Source organism: Cololabis saira, chromosome 4 (assembly GCF_033807715.1).
Source record: "Cololabis saira isolate AMF1-May2022 chromosome 4, fColSai1.1, whole genome shotgun sequence".
NCBI lineage: Eukaryota > Metazoa > Chordata > Actinopteri > Beloniformes > Belonidae > Cololabis > Cololabis saira.
Window position 1 is genome coordinate 40,506,809 of NC_084590.1, and position 16,555 is coordinate 40,523,363.

A 16,555-nucleotide genomic window follows, 5' to 3' on the forward strand; every position below is an offset into this window, starting at 1 on the left:
CACTTGTCACTCAAACATGTCTGACTAATGGGGAAGCATCCGCCCACTGCGGGATGTTTGTGTCAAAATGATTCAATCAAAAAAAGACTTTAAAACTTTTTTCACCTCAATCAAAAAAAAATCACTTCAAATTGAAAAAAACATTTTCAATAAAAAAAAAAGTGTTCAAATGCAATTTTTTGGGTCTCAAATATTTTTTTTGCATTCAAACACTTTTTTTTCTTTGATTGAAAACGTTTTTTTTATTGAAGTGATTTTTTTTAATTGAAAATATGTTTTTCTTTTTGAAGCAACTTCTTTTTTGATTAAATGATAAAGACACAAATGTCCTACCCATAATATGGCCCAAACACCAAAAATATTACTTCAATCAAAAAAGTTGCTTCAAATAAAAAAACTTCACATCTATCAAAGAAAACATTTCCAATCAAAGAAAAAAAGTGTTCAAATGCATTTTTTGTCTCAAATATTTTTTTGTATTCAAACACTTTTTTTCCTTGATTGAAATTTTTTTTTTTGATTGAAGTGACATTTTTTTTTATTGAAAATATATTTTTTGATTGAAGCATTTTTTTTTTTGAATAATTAAGACACAAATCTACCTCCATAAAGTTAGACCCTAGTTTGGTTACATAAAACCATGAACACGAATAAAATGAACCAAAAAGACCTTAATTATGTATATGTGAGTATTTATACATATATACATACAGTACATACACAAAAATATATATATACATGGGGTAAGTAGTGACATGTTTTATTTTAAGTGCCTTTAAAGCAAGGGGATTACAGCAAAGCCTCCAACTAAAATTGGTACGTATAGTTTAGGATGTTGTGCATCTCTGGGAACAATCACTTTGAATTTAAAGTAAACTGTATGAGAAATATAGCTAGAATATAGCTAGAACTGTTTTCTAAGTTGTGTATAATTGTTCAAACACTGCAATCAAAGAACCTTGATCGTAGAAATTTGACTTTGGAGGGCATAAAATAGTTTTTTGAACTTAAATGTATGTGCTTACCTCTCAAGCCATGTGTCTCCCTTCTTTGCAGATATATATGTATACTGTATGTATATATATATGTATATGTGTGTGTGTATATATATTTATATATATATATATATATATATATATATATATATATATATATATATATATATATATATATATATATATATATATATATATATATATATATATATATAGTATATATACACACATATATATGGGTATGTGTGTATATAATTTATTCACCTCAAACACTCATTTCATTGTTGATTCTCTGTATTGCCTTATAATTATTATTATGATTATTATTATATCTTTGTTGGACAACACTTTCCATATGCTGACAACTTGGGCTAGTATATCTCAATTAAGAAGCCCATTCTTAGTTTTATTTATGATGCGTGAATATTACTTGGGAAGTGTTCTAAATAATTTAAATATGCCTGTAAAATCCAAATTTTCATTCATAGGATAGCACAGGACAACCTGCTACCAGAACTAGTATAACGATGGGATTACTTGTACAAAATATATATTAAGTGAGTCATCAAATTAAAAATTATATGTTTATTTAGTGGATCATCTTTCTTGTTTTGTGTGGTAAGTGGTAAGTACTCATGAAGTCTTTTATTAAAACTTGTTTTATTTGTGTTGAATAAAGTGCTCCTGTAGGTTAGCTTTTGAGCACGAAAGTACCACATTCAACCAAGAATCTTATAAAAATATTTCTCAACCATTTTCCTCTCATCAGTATGTGTAATGGATATATTTATTCTCTCCCACTTTTATACAGCGCTTATGAAAAGTAGACCCATGCAGTTCCCACAATTGTCATGCTAATGAGACCCCTCTTCCATTGAGAAATCATTTTGTCAAGACCCTCCCTCTCGAGATACAGAGGCTCTGTTTCATCATTTCCCATACATCTACTGAATAAACGATTATGAAGCTCTATTAAATACCCACAGACATGCTAAAGTTCTGAAAAGATTAAAGCGCTTCCCTTGTCCACCATAGTTTCAGCTGACAGTTCATGTTTCTAAACTGATGCACACCTCAAGTTTGATTTGTTAATTCAGCTAAACAATAATAAGTAGACTACATATTCCTTTTTAATTTCAACTGAACTTGAACATAGAAAAGTTTGGAAATAAATAAGCCTTCTAGTAACTCACCCGCAGACTCTATACCCTACTTTAATGTGGGTTATCTAATTAATACAGCTATATAAGTTTCCCCAGATTTATTTGGTCACTTCTGAGCCCATTCACGGCGGATTAAAGGATTAATAGGCTATTATAAAAATCACAGTTACTTTGAATGTCAATGACTGTACAACAAGCTCGCATGTTTTCACAAATGAAAGGAACCACCCTTGCACACATACTGTCAGTCAAGAAATTGCCATTGTATGGGTGAAAACGGTTATTTTCTCCTGCACTCAGGCATACCGAGGGATGGGCCCCAGTGTCCCTGCAGCTCTGAGGAGACCACCCACTCAGTCAAGCTTGACCACTTCTGCTCAACATCTTTTCATGTTTCCCAGACGCGTCTCATGCTCTTTGAAATGTTGCAGGATATCTGGAGAAGGAGGGTTTTACTGAGCTCTATTTATCAGAATCATTTTTCAAGCACGAAAAGGAATTGCTGGCATTTCAGTTCACCTTGTTTAAAACTTTTCTATCTGGTGTTAAGGCTGATTTATGGTTCCGCGTTAAGCCAACGCAGAACCTACGCCGAACCCTACGGCGTAGGCTCTGCGTCGATTTAACGCGGAACCATAAATCAGGCTTTATTGTCGGACAACATGACGTACTTTTCCACAGGCTCATTGGGTTTATGAGCAGACGTGAGCTGGGGCGCCCCCTACTGCGCTTAAGGCGCAATTACAAGCTGCAGGAACAGATACCCACTCCTGAAGTGCGTCTTTCTCTCTTTTTTTCGGTCTTATTTTTGTTTTCTTAAGTGTATTAGACATGCAAGATCGTCAATATGATGGTAACGAGTAAGTTAGCCTCCAGAGTTTCCATCCTATACTTTCCCAGTTTCATGAATACATATGTTTTTGTTAAAACATTCCTATACTCTCGTAGACTAATGTTTGCAAATCTGTATTTATTACATATGAACAGATTTTTTTTTCAGATAAAAAACTAACCGAAAAAAGTTCAAAATCACCCTAAATGCATTTGAATTAAATAGAGACACGATTCCTTGTCTTGTAACTGGACTGTTGACAAAACAAGACTTGGGAGATTAACCTTTTCCAACAGACCAGGCTTGAAACTGCATCTTTGAAAATCTCTTCCCTTATTCTCCGTACGCTTGTCCTTTCTTGTCGAGTTTCTGGGTGTTGTGCTGGTTACGGCTTAAATGTCATTATGTGCACCACTGTGTGAAGACTCAGAACATTCATGGAAGCTGGCCAACAGGAAGCGATTTCAGGGCAACCGTCCAAAGTTTTCTGACTAAGGGTTTAGTCATTGCTTTTCATGTACAGTGTTTAAACAGATGAGCACTTACTGAGCATGATCTTATAGTTTTATGAGTCTTCACATCTATTTACTCACCACTTATTGAAATTACTTAACTCATGTTTTCTGATTGTTATTTGTTTAAATACAGTGCATTTGTTGTGAAATCCGGTTCTACTGGATAATTTTTAATTTCAATACTTATCTACCAGGCTAAAGCTTAACGCTGTATCCTTGTGTTCATCATTGCGTCAGTGTCCCTTCGCAAACAGCCACAGCGGAAGCCATTTACCCCTTTTTTCCTAATCTCTTTACACACGTCATCTTGTCAAAGTGCTTCTGACTTCATCATTCACCAAAGCCGAAAAAGGAATGCATCCTCTCTTTGTGTCCTTTCTCAGCTGTGCTTTGAGATACAAAGGAAGGAAACGTACATGGCAGTGAGACACCACTGTCACGTCATTGTTTGTGGCTCATTCTTGGAGCATTCAAAAAAGACAAAAAAAGACAAACTGCAGTTAGACCAGAAAAAGTTTCATCGCCGTGTAAATGAGCTGGAGCTTCCTCCACCTCTCCGAGCAAGTTGTAACAGGCTCGCGAAGAGGCAAAACCAGACATGCAGCTGAAGGAGGGGCAACCGATCCCACATCAATAATCCCTGCAGCTTTTCCCCCCTGATGCTTCTATTGTTTGGCAAGGGAGCAAGCAAAGCTTTTAATTTAAAGCATTAAAAAAAGTACTTTTTAAAAATGTCTCTAGAAACAGTGTCTTGTTAAAGGATAAAAAAAAACACTGCAAAACATACTGCACCCAATCACTCAACAGTATGTTGACAAAAGGTTTTATTCACTTTACTGCTAGGTCACAGAATCATTTTATTTAAGTTATAGTTTAATTTTACAAAACAAAATAAATAAAGAATTACGCAGCTTTGCAAAACTGCAAAAAAAAATAGTAATATCAATATATAACATCTTCACATTTAGCAGGCAATGCCAGACAGGTTTAACATGTAAAAAAAAGGGCATTTGCAGTTATGAAATTGCAGTCTGGTTGGTTGTGAATCCACAAATCCCCCTTTTTTTGTTGCTTTGGTGCTAAATGTGCTGATGCTGCTTAACTCCAATATTTACAAAACTCTAAAAAGGCAGAATTTGCTAAAAAAAACAAAATTTTTGGAAATTAAGAGCTTAGATACTAAGTATGATGCAACACAATGTGCACTGGCCGGCATGAAGAACAGCGTGGACTAAACTTTACGTCAGAATTTCTTCTGGGATTGCATGCGCTGAGCTGAGGATGTGCGGCGTTTGCGATCATCTCTGACGTTCACTTCTCTTGTCTGAAAACACAGGAGGAATGTGCAGAATAAAACACTTAAAGTAGTATGGTTTTGTAAGGAGGATAGCAGAGAATGCTTCACTTATACTTACAGAGGAACCCTGTGTGCCAGCATCAGCCCCAACATGTCCCTGCAAATCTGAAAAGAATAAACGAGCAAGAGTGATGATCCTGCACTAATGTAACATCTTATCCTTCCTGTTAAACACAGATCCTGACCACTCAGTTGATCAACCGAGGCCGCAGCGAAACGCTCACAGTGCAGCTGGTGGTTGAGTTTGTCCAGAGAGAGGAGTATTTTCTTCTCCTCAAAGGAAATGGTGGCGAGCCCCTGCTGTTGGCTGGGCCGCCTCGCTGTTCCAGACGTATGTGTTTGAGCCGTGTCCATGGCAGCCGCGGTGTGATTCCCCTCCAACAAGCCCCCAGCATGCACTTCAGCTGGGTGTAACTGGCCCGAACCCTTCAAACCTGGAAACACACATAATTATATTAAAAAAATTATAAAAGCATGTACTCTCACTTTAAAATGTAGTTTAATGTGGCAGGTTTTTGCTGTTGGAACACGTTTATGTGCATGTTTAAGATGATGTCGAACTAATATTGCTGTAAACCTGTCAAAATAAGAAATAAAAAGTTTGTTTCAGCTGCGACCACACAGGTGCCACAATACCTTCATTTGGAAAGGCCCCGTCGGTTGTGGCTGAACGTGGTCTGACCAGCGCAGTTTTCTTTGTAGGCTGCACAACACAAAATAACACAAACAGAACTATTCAAAGGATGGGCTTTCCATTAGAATAATGCCGCCTGTATTTTTCTGTAAAATGTTTGGTGATATGGATAAAGCATAACAGAGAGTCAAACCCAAATTCTTCTACAATGTCCTGAGGGGAATACATTATTGCAACCGATCCATTTCACCAATATGGACAGCGTGAAAGAAACTGACCTGCAAAATTAAAGGGGACCTATTATGAAAAACATGTTTTTTCTTGCTTTAACATATATAAAGTGGTCTCCCCTCAGCCATTCGCCATTTTTCCGCCATTTTTTCGTAGCGGTGTATCGCGTCAGGCAGCCAATCAGCACAGAGCCTCATTATCATAGCCCACTCAGAATCCCTCATAGATAATGAGCTTAGAGACTGGGATGCTAAAGACATGGCTCAGAGGCTGAATTTCTAATTTATTTAGCAAAAACAATCAAAAGCTTGTTTTTAAAGGTATTGTGACATCATTTTTAACATGCTTTTAACACTATTAAAAGTCTTGGCCAACATCCCTCAAATGTGTCTAAAAGAGTGTAACAAGAAAAACTTCACTCTAGTAATCTTTTCCTGGCTTTTTATTACAGTGTTTTTTTGCGCCGTGAAAAATGCTTCCTTTCCCCCCTTTCCTGTCAATCATTGCTCCGCTCCTCCTCCAAACCTCCTCCTCCTCCAGCCATACGCTCACAGCGGCGTCGGAGCGACAGGCGAAGCATGCACGGAAAAGCAGGAGGGCGAACCACAGCAAACAATCATAAAAATAAAGGCATGCAAGCAGCACTGTCCCCTTATCTTAAGTCCAGTCAGTGGCCGCGGGTCTTCTTAGCAGTTTTCCTCCGGTGATTAGAACAAAAGAGGCTCTAAACAGCTCCATGTTAAGCCTCATTTATGGTTCCGCGTTAAATCGACGCAGAGCCTACGCCGTAGGGTTCAGCGTATGGTGCGCGTCGCCGCGTAACCCTACGCCGTACGCTCTGCGTCGGTGTAACGCGGAACCATAAATCAGCCTTTATGGTGCGCTGAAGAGGAGAGGAGACAGGGAGCTGGGTGGAGGGGGCGGTGATTTAGCGGATCGTTACGTAACGATCCGCCACCAAACCACATGCGCCGTTTTTGCACAGTTATGCGGAAAATCCCAGAAAGCACACAATACACTGAATGTTAAAAATTTGTTGTTTTTTGGGTGTAATTGATGTCAAGACACCCAACAAAACACAAAAAATCAAGAAAAATTTGTTTTTCATGTCACAATCCCTTTAAGACATTCAAGGCCTGTTTAAAATAGGTATTAGATGCCATAATAGGTCCCCTTTAAGTTCAAACACCCCCTTTGAACAGTTTAGTACCGGAACTATGCCTTCTCTCCGTCCTACAATGCAGCTGCACAGCTGTGCACCAACGTACCTGAGAACTCAGAGGAGGCCTTCTGGTCCCCGAGCCAGGGGATTGTTGGCTCTGCTCAGCACAGGGTTTCCTTAAAACGGGCCCACTCTGCAGAGTCTGGCGTTTAAGGAGGCTTTCCGCTGAAAGCAGACATTTTATGGGAGTCATAAATCCATCAATAAGCAAACTTGTGAGAGGACGTGTAAAGACAGAGCTACCGCTTTTATGAGTTTTGATAGCGAAGCTAAATTGAATGTTTCGTCTGTACCGCACAAGGTGTTCTGTTCACGTCAGCGTGTCACAGACTGCTGCTGATTCATCAGACTATTATTATGAGGGAGGAAGTGTTTTGGGTCGAGTCCACTTTTCCACATATTAATGCAATAACTTTGTGCAATATTACACAACACCTTTTCTATGCATAAAATTATTTTTATGGCACTTTACTTTTTATTGTTATTTTTGTTTTTAACTTTTATTTCTATTTTTATCTTTATTTTTTATTTTTTCTATCTTTTTATCTTTATATGGGTGTTTCTTGGCTTTTGGGGTGTTTGATTTGTAAATGACAGTGCTGTGTGTGTGAGATGGAGATGTCAATTTCTCCGAGGGAACCTCCTAAAGGGATTAATAAAGTCATCTGAATCTGAATCTGAATCTGAATTAGTATTTCCTACATTTCAGTCTCAGGAAATTAGTTCAACAATACATATAATGCTATCATATATTCAATAAATTTATAACAATGGCACATAAAACAAATAATATTGATGTGAATAGTGAAATGCAGCTTTCCAGTGGAAATTCCCTTTTGCAAAAATGATATGCAAGTCTGGAAAATGGCTGTGACTCAAACATCGTGGAGCTGATGCACTAAATGTCCCTGTTGCTCTTATTTTATGCAAATGTGAAAGGAAGAGTCACTGGAACCTAACTGTTTTACAGTTTACTGGGATTGTTGTCCTGCTGTTCACAATTGAGATTCATAATTTGGATGCTAAAAGCTGCAAATAACTAATGCTGCATGTAAATGTGGATGACATCTAATCCAGGCATGTTATGTGAGGGGGGCGGCAGCCCTGTACATTACCATCCTTTGTGGTTAAGGCGCTGCGCACACCATGCCAGAGCTGGGAAATCTCCTCATCAGTGGGAGTGCAAGCTAAACAGAGGCCCTTTTCACTCTTCACCACCCCTCTTCGTCTGCTCTCGGTCTCCTGACGACCTGAAACGGGCGTGCTTTTGCTGTTGTCCTCGGAGGATGGGGGGCGGCTGCACGAGGGAGGCAGAGCAGAGGAGATAGCAGTGCTATCTGTGTTGATCACATGATAAGTGTTTGGTGAGAAAAACCTCTCCGAGTGGTTCTTGTGCAGGACCTTCTCCGTAACGCAGGCCTGTTTGCAGCCGACGCCAGCGCGGCTCACGCCATATGTGGTATCTCTGGTGGTACAAGGCGTCTTTTCTTCAACGAACTCCGTCCGAGGAGGTGGGCGGGGCTCCATGACCTTCCCCTGGGTTTTAGCAATCTGACGTACGCCGGCAGCAGATTGGGCTCGTATGACGGTGCCCCTTCTTCTAGCCGTTGAGGGGACGGGACCCGGTCCGACTTTGCCGGAGCTTTCTCTCCGAGGGACTTTGGGACCAGTGGACCGAGTGATGCTCTGGGGAACCTTGACCTCGTCTTCTTGTTCCTGGGGCAAGTTGACTTGAACCCCAACATCTGTCCATGCTTCTCTTGTAAACTGATAACCAGTGGAGGCTGCAGGGGTCACGCTGGGTCCGGCCATTGGAGACCCAGAGTCTGCAGTGAGTCTTAGCTGGTGGTCCTTTGAATTGTCTTTCGGATGAGAAGGACTGGAACACTTGTCTTTCACTTGTTTCAATATATTCTGCTGCTTTGCCTTTTTTTCCTCACATACCTCATCAAACCAACGCAGCTTCTTTTTGATGGGGTTATTTACCTTCACATATTTGGTTTTTGCTCTTGTTAATTCAACACTATCCCTTATGGTTAAGGCTACTTGTTTAGCAAAAATAAAATGCCCTAAACCCTGCACGGACGTGGCATCTGCCGATATATACTTGTGCTGCTTTTTAAGGATTCCTTTATTGAATCTGACTTCACACGCTGAACGAGATGTTGCCACTGAAAGGGGTAATTTCTGTTCTTCCTCGTCAGTAGAGTCAAAGTGATCTGACTGAATGTTAGACAAGCTCCTGTGTGGCAGCGGTTCTGCATTTATGGGATTTTCAGTTTTGCACTCCAAGTTTGAAATCTTATTGAGGTTATTTATGGAATCATAGGGTTCTTTCTGTAATGACAGACAAGGGTTTCCTTCTCCGATTTCCCGGACAGATTTGTCATCCGACAAATTATCAGTTTTGCTATCCTTTAAGGAATGATCCGGCTTCGGAGGAGCTCCATACAAAATGTCTTTGCTGCTCCAATTTTTGGAAGGTAAAGGAATACCTGTGGCTGATAGATAACGTAATAGTTTGTGATCCTTAATACGCTGTTGCATGAGATCCAAATCAGCTTCTTGATATGCATGTGAAGACTCAACTTGTGCGGCGCCAAGAACGACTCTGTTTATAAAACTGATGCCGTCCCTTGGATTGTTTTGTGAGGATTTCACCTCCAAGTGTCCTGACTCTCCAGTAGTAATTTCACAAAGAGTTAATAAATCACAGTCGTGCCGAGCAGGCTGACTCTCTGTTTTAGGTGTTTGCTGAAATAATGTGAAACCCCAAGTCCTTGGAGAGTCCTCTTGTTTTTCCGCCTTGGCTTCATGCAGTTCACTGGACTGGGCCACGTTTTCATCAGGAGAGATCACCGAGGAAGAAGTTAGGCCCCGCGCTGGACACAAATCATCACGCTTTCTCAGGTCTGAATGGGATTTCTCATAGCGAAGAAAAAAGGATGAGTGAGAGCACTGTGGATTTATTGTGCTGTGGTTCGGGTCTTCATTCTCCAAGCTGTCCTCACTTGAAAGGCTTTCAGACCGTCGGCTGCCCTGAAATATGGGAGCACAAAGGAGCAGATAAGTCATAAAAATAAAACCTGACAGAAGAGAGAGACAGTGAAGGCAGTGAAACAATTTATGAACAGATGACACAATTGTTTGGATTTTCTACTTCTTCTTTTTTGTGGTTGGTCTCAGTACAACCACAAAAAAAAGTGCTTTTACTTCTTCATTGTGGTGTAATTGAAGTTTAAAAGTTTTCAGCATTAACTCCTGCAGAGATAAATGTAACTTGTTGTGGCAGAACCAACAGATCAAACCACAGGCCACCTGTATGCACCAGTAGACTAGACCAGTGGTTCCCAACCTTTTTTCCTTTGAGCCCCCCCTACTTGTGTCTAAGACCAGCCAGGCCCCCCGACCCGTACGTACTAGCACCAAAATAGTCTTAAATTGAAAAAATGAACATTAATTATGTTTTTTTGACACATTTCTCTTTGGTTTACTCTGTATACATATGATTTCGTTTTTCTCCAATGTCACCAATGTATAAAATACGCACAAAAGAACATAAAAGGACATAAAAATATTTCTGAAAAATGTCTTTTTTAATATGAGACCAACATTTTTTTTAACATTTTTCCTTTAACAACCTGTTGGAGTAGATTAAATGTTGAGTAATGATATAATAATAAGGAATGAAATCATTTCCTGTGTTTGTCACCAGTGTATAAAAAACACAAAAAATATTCAAGACATTCATAAATTATTCCTAACAATGTCTTATGAATGACTCATTCGGAAATATAATTTTTACAACTGCATCATTTTAAAGCAGACAAAGTTTCGGACTAGACCAATGCCGTGTCTTTCAGTAGAATACATGCAGACCAACGGGCCTGACGGCCTGAAGATTTCCGTTGGCTTTCAGTGTAAAATGACAGAAAATTAGTCACCAAGTTAAGAACTGATTCAAGTTTCCACATTCCACATTTTATTTTAGCTCTGAAAAACTTATGACCGAAGCTATCAGTCCTCTCCCCTCTCCTATTCTCTCTCCATATTTGCAAATGTTGGCCACTTTCTGAATTTGAGCTTTGAACATTAACTTAATTAATTGCTACATTACAGCCTGGCTTCAAAGCGGGTAATATGATGCAGATTTCATAAGTGATCTTTAAGAAGAGGACAAAAGTCTCTGCTGGATTTTTGCTTGGAAAGTACAGAAAGGTCCAAATAGTATCTGGCAGCAGAAGCGTCCTTATAAAAATTTAAATATAACAAGGTTTTGTACCAATTATAACCTTATGAATGAAAATAAAAATAATACATCTTTGTCACAACACGAGAAAGAAAAAAAGGTGTAAGCATTCAGAGAAAATAACCAAAATACCTGTGAACTGGTAGCTCGATACATGTCTGACCTGCTCTCCTTCTGGAGCAGTTTAGTGTAGGACTCTGCAGCAGAGAGCGCTTGGCGGTTTGAGGGGTTTGAAACTGTTGAAGAAGTGCTGCTTCTTGAAAGAAAAACAGTAAAATATTACTGGAATTCTTCCAGTAATTCTTCACACAGTCATAAAAGAGTAAAAAAAATAAAACAAATTCAAAAATCAATATCTTTAAAATATAAATTACATTATGGGATTTTGATTTAACAACAGCAAGAGGGCTGCTTTTGGCACGTTGTCCATATTTTACAAGAATAATATAATTGATTATAGGCGCTTTTTACCTGCTAATGTTAGTGTTACTGGACAAGAGGGAGGACTGCCGGGTGTATGAGCCCAAAGTGCCTTGAATTTGACTGAGTGCATCTTCCATATTTGCAGGATTTCTTCTAATAGCTAACACCATAAAAGGAAAATGAGACTGTGTCAAGACTCGTGCTAGATTATTTCTTGCTTCTAAGCAGCGTAGGTAAAAACACAACACTAACATGGTCTGTATCTCTGAGACGGAGGCAGATGGGCTCTTTGGAACCGCTCGGTTGCCTCTTGTACTTGCTGTCTACGTTGCTGTAGGGCGATCTCCCTCAGGCGTTGCTCCTGCATGTCCCACTGCTTTCGTCTTTCGTGCAGAGCTCTGAGGCGTGAAAGAGAGTAAAGGATGAACCCGCACCAAATTTGAAGTTTTATAAATACAGTCAGGTCACGTTTTTGATACAGGAACCTGACTCTGTTCCTCGACATATGTTTTCAACTTACTCATTAATAAATAAAACAACTGAGCAAGCCACTAACAATAACATCATCATCAATTAAGTTAAAAAGGTGATAATCAAGGTCAACAAGTGCAGTGGGCTTTTTCTGTTTTAAACAATGTTGAAAGAACAAACAAAAAGAATCCTAAAATAGGTTAACTTTTTGTTCAGTTAAAAATGAACAGAATCCTTGTAACTTATGTTACTTACAGAATATGATTTATTTATATCTTTTTATTTTCATGTTATTGATAAATGTATTTATTTTAAAGACCTGAAAATTTAAACTTTATTTAGTTTAAACTTGAAGGTCATTATTTAAATTTTGTGGCCACTACATTACTTTTCTGTACTAAAGTGCACTGTCAGCATTTTCTTAGCAGCACTGATTTCAATTTGATCATGTCCATTTTTATTTTTAAGCTGTAATTTTGTATATTGTTTATAGGACAATATTTTATTTGTCCTATAATTTGCTATTATTCACTGTTATTTTTTTGTTTTGACTATACAGATATGCTCTTCAACTACCTCACTCATAGTAAATAACAAGTTACCGTATCATCCTTTACTGATGGATTTATCATATTTGGTACATGCATTTTTGAGATGACTGCAAGACTCCATTTAAAAAAAAAGTTTTATGCGATAAAATAAATAAATAAATAACGTTTTTAATTTCAATATACAATTAACACTTCAAATAAGGAACAACAAAGGATTTTCTGTATATCATTTTACACGTCAGACTTGTTCGGTTTAGTCACCATCATAAATCTGTGGACAGGTTTAAGCCAGTCTGGGTTAAAAATGGTTTAAAGTAAAATAAAACAGAAAAAAGACTGACCTTTGGCGTCGATTGGTTTCCAGAGAAAATTTGTGAGCTCGAGCTTTGCATAACTTCTGCTTTTCAGCCAGATGCTGCCTCTCAGTTTCCAGATCACCATCTGCTCCTAACCTTGACTTTCTGGAGGCGACTTGCTTAGGAGAGAAACATTATTGATGCATGCACTGCTTCCAGACTTCTGCCATACTGAGTTTTAACCCGTTGTTACTGTTTTAACCCAGATGTACATGTGTGACGTACACTAATAGATGGACAGATAGCATAAATAAATAAATAAATAAATAAATAAATAAATAAATAAATACAATACGTGAAGGATACGAGTAGTGGAAATCGTTGTCCCGGGGAACTTGCATCCTTTTTCAGGACAAAAGGAAACTTGTGAAAACATATGTTTGAAGTCACGGATAAGAAAAGTTCAATGGACCTTGGAGCTGAAAGCGTCAACAGGTCATGTATGTTGGAGACGGAGGACGCGTTGCCATGACAACCAGTAGCCACCCGCCTCGTCCAGCAGAGGGCATAGCGCGTGCTGCCTTCAGGAGCGCCTGCGAGTGTCGTAAAATATAAAGATGCACGGTGCTCGAGTCAAATCGAAGTGTATCTCTTTTATTTTGGGAGTTTTCGGGGAGGGTGAATTTCCCCCCGGGATTTGCCGTAGAAGAGGCACGACTGACTAGGTTCTGCTGGGTTTTGTAGTTCAAAATAATAATAAAGAAGAGGCGCGGAACCGCTGAATGGCGAACTGGCGGACCTGTCTCTGTTTATTGTTGTTTCGTAGCCTTTTTTTAGTTTGGCGAACCCCCATAGCGCGGTTAAAATAGACTACAAAGTATAAGAAAATAAATAAAATACGTCCAAATAAATAAAAAAAAAAAAAATTCACATCGCAGTAGCGTTGTCAGAACTGCGTCTCTAATCTGCGTTTAAAATAATTTAATTGCATTAAATGCAAGCGTCTTTGGGACCGCGGTTGAATTGGTTTGATATTGAATATTGGATATTCGACATTCAAATTCAACACCCATAAAACTTGTGATACAACATACCACTGATTTTGGTCAAACCACTTGTGATGTGTTCATGGTCATCTAGACCAAGGGTTCCCAACCTTTTTTGTGCCAAGGACCAGCAGAAGTATAAACAAAAAGCTCAGGGACCGGTTGACAATTTATGTCAATTTTAATAAACATTTTAGAAAAAAACAATGCATTTTAAAATGCAGGCTATCATCAGCGACGTTAGCTGATGTTGTGGCCTTTAAAACTTGCTTCTGCAAATCTAAGTCACGTTTTTTCCTTCCACTGGTTTGTCTTTGAGAGAAGGATGTTTTGTATTTAAGTGTCTTTGAAGCTTGGATGGCTTCTTTTGCTTCGTTGCCGAGCGTTTCTCCACATAAAATACAAAGTGTGTTTGGCGCCTCCAAATCGCCCGTTGTAACAAATCCGTATTTTATATACATAATGTCGTACTTGCGATTAAAGCTTTTGCTTTTCTTTTTGGTAGGATTGTCCACTTGTTCATCACTTTTTCTTTTACTCGAACAACTAGTAAAGAAACGGCTCATGGAGGTTTGCTGAGGTCCGCTCATCTCTGCAGCTGACTGTACCTAACCTGCATACAGCACCTGTGCATGGCGCTGTTCAGTCTGGTCGGGTACCAGAACTTATTGTCCGCCAAGCCATGACAGGGCTGCCACTCAAAGAAACACATTTCGACAAGTTTTGGATGATATTATATGACAAAAAAATGCAAAAATTGTTTTCTTAAATTTAGTATGAGGTTGCTTTAATTATGTGGCAAATGATAATAAACACGAGAAAGATGGGTACTTCAATAAAAAAATAGATATTTTATTCAACTTTGCTGCTGTCATTCATGCAGGGAGACACCTAAAACATGCTGGATAGGTCTTTCCAGGACCGGAGTTGGAGACCCCTGTATTATGCTCTTATTTATTATTATTTATTATTATATGTAATAATATACAGGTGGAGGTCGGAAAATTTGAATATATTGCAAAACTTCATTCGTAGTAAATTCAACTTAAGGTGAAACAAATATTATTTCCCACTACATGCAAAGTGAGATATTTCAAGCCTTTGTTATAATTTTGGTGATTATGGCTCACAGTTTATGAAACCCCAAATAAAAAATCTCAAAAAATTTGAATATATTATGAAATCATTAAACAATTCAATCATCAAAATTATAACAAATAAAGGATTAACACATATTGCTTTGCCTGTAATGAGACTATGTACTGTAATGTACATGTATTACGTGGTCTGATAACCATATCCCGACGAATATTTAATTCTCTGCGCATAAATTCTGCACCTTCATCAATTGTGTCTTCATCAAAAGGACATGCCATGTTCGTGACAATGGACTTCTAAAATACTGACTCTGTTTTTAGTGACAGACGGCAGAACTTCGCCAAAACTCGTCTGCTGACTGAATGAATGAGGAAATCAAATGTGCGTGCGGCTCTGAAAGAGGCGGAGACGCAGAGAAACTCGAGGTTCATTGATATAAACCTGGTCCAGGTTAGGTTCAGAGAGTCTGTTACTGCAGTAACTGACCGAGAGCTTAAGTTACCTCTCTTTGTGAAACAGGCTAGAGTTACCTCTCTTTCTCTGGTTTGAGTTACCTCCCTTTGTGAAACGGAAAACTCAGAGTTTCCCTCATTTCAGGGTTAACAGACTCAGAGTTTTCACTAAACCTGCTTTGTGAAACGGACCCCTGCTCATCATTGATCAGCATCTGCAGTATTGATCAGTGAGCGCAGTCGTCTGGTGCGGGGAGACGCAAAAAAAAAAAAAAAAAAAAAGCTGCGCTGACACGCGGCTCTGGGCAGAGATTGTATGAGCTAAAGTGAAGTGAGATGCCTCACTCCATTGGGAAAAAACCGTCTGGTGACAATTGCCGACGATTTTGATTATCGCTTTTTGTCGACAACGTCGTTGCAGCCCTAATTATGATCGGAACACAAGCCATTCCACGGCCCGGTAGTAACGGCTCTACGGACCGGTACCGGTCCGGGGACCGGGGGTTGGGAATCACGGATCTAGACTATATATCACAAAACAGTAATTATTAAAAAAATCATATATATGGGCTGATTTAAAAATCATATATATGGGCTGATTTATGGGCTGATTTAAAAATCATATATGGGCTGATTTAATGTGGTTTAATGAATTCAACACACATAAAACTTGTTATACATACCACTGATTTTGGTCATATTGCTTGTGATGTGTTCATGGTCATCCTAAACCTCATTAAATCAGCCCATAATATGATTTTATAATAATTACTCTCTTGTGATAGGCCTATAGTCTAGATGACCATGAACACATCACAAGCCAAATGACCAAAATCAGTGGTATGTATCACAAGTTTTATGGGTGTTGAATTTGAATGTCCAATATCCAATATCCAATATCCAATATCAAACCAATTCAACCGCGGTGTCTTTGGGTACCTTGAAAAGTGCTATATAAAATGTATGTATGTATTATCATTATTATTATTATTATTAATATTAATATTAATATAATATAAT

The 16,555-nt window shown here is 38.6% G+C and overlaps 1 protein-coding gene across 1 annotated transcript; it reads right to left on the reverse strand.

Annotated features, from left to right (window-relative positions):
• Positions 1–4,679: 4,679 nt before the first annotated feature.
• On the reverse strand, positions 4,680–13,792 carry cep126 (centrosomal protein 126). The gene is made up of 11 exons (XM_061720578.1): positions 13,787–13,792; positions 12,985–13,118; positions 11,874–12,019; positions 11,670–11,781; positions 11,331–11,454; positions 8,065–9,988; positions 6,996–7,114; positions 5,499–5,565; positions 5,087–5,296; positions 4,921–4,967; positions 4,680–4,829 (listed from the first exon to the last, which is right to left on the reverse strand). The coding sequence occupies exons 1-11, from the start codon at positions 13,790–13,792 to the stop codon at positions 4,749–4,751; spliced, it is 2,970 nt and encodes a 989-aa protein (XP_061576562.1). The 3' UTR covers positions 4,680–4,748.
• Between the last annotated feature and the right edge of the window lie 2,763 nt (positions 13,793–16,555).

What these genes read in the sequence shown, in the direction of transcription:
- cep126 (XM_061720578.1), bottom strand. An exon ending in ATCGAGCTACCAGTTCACAG is followed by an intron (nt 9,989 to 11,330) that starts GTATTTTGGTTA and finishes CCCATATTTCAG; the next exon opens with GGCAGCCGACGGTCTGAAAG. An exon ending in CTGGCACACAGGGTTCCTCT is followed by an intron (nt 4,830 to 4,920) that starts GTAAGTATAAGT and finishes CTGTGTTTTCAG; the next exon opens with ACAAGAGAAGTGAACGTCAG.